The 3,707-nt window shown below is 45.8% G+C and overlaps 1 protein-coding gene across 1 annotated transcript in view; it reads right to left on the minus strand.

The window, feature by feature from the left end:
* Window positions 1–934: 934 nt before the first annotated feature.
* The window catches only part of ISM1 (isthmin 1), an 81,027-nt gene continuing 78,254 nt past the window's right edge, over window positions 935–3,707 (minus strand). Inside the window, exon 6 of the mRNA XM_003788008.1 lies at window positions 935–1,515. Within this exon, the coding sequence (XP_003788056.1) occupies window positions 998–1,515 (518 nt within the window). The 3' untranslated portion in view covers window positions 935–997. The remainder of the gene's footprint in view (window positions 1,516–3,707) is intronic.

A 3,707-nucleotide genomic window follows, 5' to 3' on the forward strand; every position in this document is an offset into this window, starting at 1 on the left:
GGATTTCTCAGACTTGAGGCCCCCTCCCCTTTTTTGTATCTATTTGTTGGGAATATCTTGGTGAAAATTGTTCAAATGGTATTGAAATAAAATAGGTAAAAGAGGTCCATATATTTCCCCACTTGTTTTGTTTTTTTCCTTTGGAAAAGTGCTATTCCCTGTTTTTGTGTGTGAACTTCCTGCAGTCTTCTGAATCTAAAAGACAGGAGTAGAAATTCTACTCTTCAGGGCCCTTTAGTAGAATCCTAGCATTATGCCATGCTAGTCTTTTATTTTAAAGCCCATTTAAAAGCAGGCTTCACATTTGCCCCTAAAATACCCCCTCTCTACCCAGTTTGAGGCAAGAGAATTTTGGAATCTGAGACTCCAGCAAGGTGCCTTATGACTAAATAGCATTTGGTTTAAAGTGGATGTTTTTTTGATTTGACATTTCTATTGCATTATTTATTTTTTTCATTATTTATTTTTAAAGAAATCATTGCAAAATTCCCTTTTTCTCCCACATTCCTAAGTCCCTTTCTTTCTAAACTCTCACAGAAGTAAATAGTTTCATGATGAGAACTCCAGAGAAAAGGTTACGCTTAAGTCACATTTGTATTAAATAAGTTATATATAAAAACTGCTTATAACGTTTACAGCCTTGGTCTCTTCCCCCCTTTGCCTCTCTTGGAAACGCTGGGCCGCTGTGACTCGAATCACCCACTATGGCTTCCAGGTTCTTCCGCTGGCTTCTTTGTTGTCCTCATCCTCCCGCCTACATCGCCCTGATAGGACTTCTGAGGAGCGCAGTAGGCATCACAGATGGCCGGAGCAGCTCCCCATGGCAGTCACCCGGGCCTGGCGAGCACCCCTAGTGTAACGTATGAAAATACTCATGTGGTATATACAAACAAACACGACCACGGATAAGAAGGGCTCCACGTGAGCAGGCAGATCAGTGCAGCACGTTTGTGTCGCGGAAGCCAAGGTGGCGCGTCACTCCACCTGCTCCAGGCGCTCAGTACTCCCTGGCCTCCTGGAACTGCTTGATGTAGTCCTCGTCCGAAGGGCTCTCTGTGCACTTCTGCCCGTTGTTAGGCGGCCGGGCCTCGTTGTACCTGCTCCAGTCGCCCTTGCAGATGATCCAGGGCAGCACGTCCACTTTGTAGTGCAGCTCGGCAGAGAACTCGGTGCTGATGAGGTTGGGTGTCCCTGCCCCTTTGCCCCTGGTGATGAGCTGCATGTTGTCACCGTAGCAACAGTGCTGGGCGGCCAGCGTGGTGCTCTCCAGGGACAGCATGGAGCGGATGCAGTACCTGGCCGTGGGCTTGTAGATCTCCAGCTTCTCCTTGGGCCCGCTGGCGTCCTTCCAGCGGAAGTCCTTGCGCTTGATGCGGTCGAAGACATCAGCCGTGCTGTAGGCCACCTCGGTGGGGTAGGAGCAAGGGCAGCTGGGCAGGTCGTTGATCACCTTGTGCATGTACTTCTTCAAGAACTCACTTTTGCAGCTCATCCACCGCTCACAGCTGTCCATGTCTGAAAAAGGCCACCACAGAGACACCCTCTTACCACACGCACCACCGCTCCACACTGAGGTCAAATCCCCTCCCAGGCTCAGAGGCCAGTGCAGCTGTCTGGCACAACTGGACACGGATGGGCATTCTCACCTCCCTTGACCTTGGGAACTTCTTTGTTTATAAGACTTGCTCCCACTCCCCACCCCCAGTTTAAAACATTAATAAATATTTTCAAGGCCGGTGTGGTGGCTCATGCCTAAGTCTTAGCACCCTGAGAGGCTGAGGCAAGTGGATTGCTTGAGTTCAAAAGTTCGAGACCAGCCTGAGCAAGAGTGAGACTCTGTCTCTGAAAAATAGCTGGGTGTTATGGTGGGTGCTTATAGTCCCAGCTACTTGGGAGACTGAGGCAAGAGGATCACTTGAGCCCAAAAGAGTTTGAGGTTGCCGTGAGTTGTGACCCCATAGCATTCTACCTGGATGACAAAGTGAGACTCTGTCTCAAAAAAAAAAAAAAAAAATTCGGATACATAAGAAAGTAAAGAGAATATACTTGTATGATGAGTACCCATATTCTGCCCCCTAGATTTAACCATCATTATATTTGCTCCACCTTTTAAAAATTTTTCTGAAAGTATATACTACTACCACTAAATTTTAGTAAGCATCTTCCATAAAAATGGATATTTTCCTATATAACCATAACCTATTATCACTCCTAACAAAATTAATAATTCAGAGGGGTGTTTTAAATTTCCTCTCTAAATAAGTGACATGATGGAAAAGACCTCAAAGAAACATTTGTAGGACTAAGTTTTGTTTCTGCTGCTCATGGAGGGGTTTAAAAATAGGACTAGTCTCCCAACCTCTTAACCTCACTCAGGCAGTAACAATTTCTATCTACAAATTCACAGAGTAAGATGTCTCAAAGAGGAAGGGGCCTCAGGTGCCTGCTTCTAGGGAGGTAGAGGCCAGAGACCTGTAGGCCTAGGTCAGAGCCCAGAAGAGTTGTGTTTGGTTCTTTCAGCATTAAAAAATATTGATAGTTGCTGATATTTAAGAATTAGGCAATTTCACTTATTAATATGGAACCCTGGATTCATTTGAATAATCAAGAGACAGATTTCTGCAGATCCTGTATTCCCTCATGAGAACACCTGGCCCCATGAACAGGTGAACATGACCCCTACTTAGCAAGGGCAGGAGGTCCCCAGTTCAGTACAGCCCCTGACTGATTCCTTCATTCATAGATGACCTCTTGTTCTCTCAGTCTTCTGAGTCTGGGACCTCAGGTTTAATGAATGTCTCAGATCCTGAGCCAAAATGATTCTAGTGAAAATGCTTCTTTGGGAGGTGAATCCAGGAACACCAGCAGGGGGTGGGAAAGTGAGATAGAGAAGGGAGGGAAGCCAGTGTAGGGTTTGGATCAAACAAGTAACCATTGCAAGGAACTGGTTAACCACTGCTGGGCTCTGGGAAACCGTGCAGGGAACACATCTTAGTGTTTCCCCATCCAACAACAGTGTCAAACTTTACCTAAGCCCTGTGATGCTGGAAAATGGCAGAGGTTAAGAATCCCATCTTTCCCACCCTTTGCACTCTAGAAAACAGCTTACTGCCAAGAACCCCTGTCCCCATTAGAACTTGGTTGAGATTCACGAATGCCTCCTTGTGTACCTGCGATAAAGCCAAACACGGACCTTCCAAATTCCCTTTGTTTGCCTCAGAAATCATTAGCTGAACTGTTTGTTTATCCCCGCTGATAGATGAAAGTGGATCTTTATCAAACTTCTCTCCTTTAAGCACCTAAACTTTGCCCTTCCTCAGGCTGAGACAGCAGGCAGTCTGTTTAGAAGGAAACAGGCTGACCTCAGGGTAGAACATTCTCCAACCTGTGTTCATGCCAACCTTTCATCCCACCACCTCTTATTTATTCCTCTATAAAAGGAAACCCTCTTTGCCTAACCTTTGAGGTGCTTACAGACCTTATAGTCACTGTGCTTACTCTATTGTAATAACAGAGGGATAACCCCTCCCCTTTTGAATAAATTCTCTCTGTACTAAGTCTAGATTTGTTTTTACTAGGTGGGGATCTGAGTATTTATCCAAGGATGGGGGCAACTCCTGGGCCTTCAACCCACTGTGCAAGAGTGAGATGGCAAACAAAGAAACACAGATTTCTGGCTCGGTGTCTGTGGCTCAAGTGGCTAAGGT

This window comes from Otolemur garnettii, unplaced genomic scaffold (assembly GCF_000181295.1).
Source record: "Otolemur garnettii isolate 467f Iridium unplaced genomic scaffold, OtoGar3 scaffold00025, whole genome shotgun sequence".
NCBI classification, from domain to species: Eukaryota; Metazoa; Chordata; class Mammalia; order Primates; family Galagidae; genus Otolemur; species Otolemur garnettii.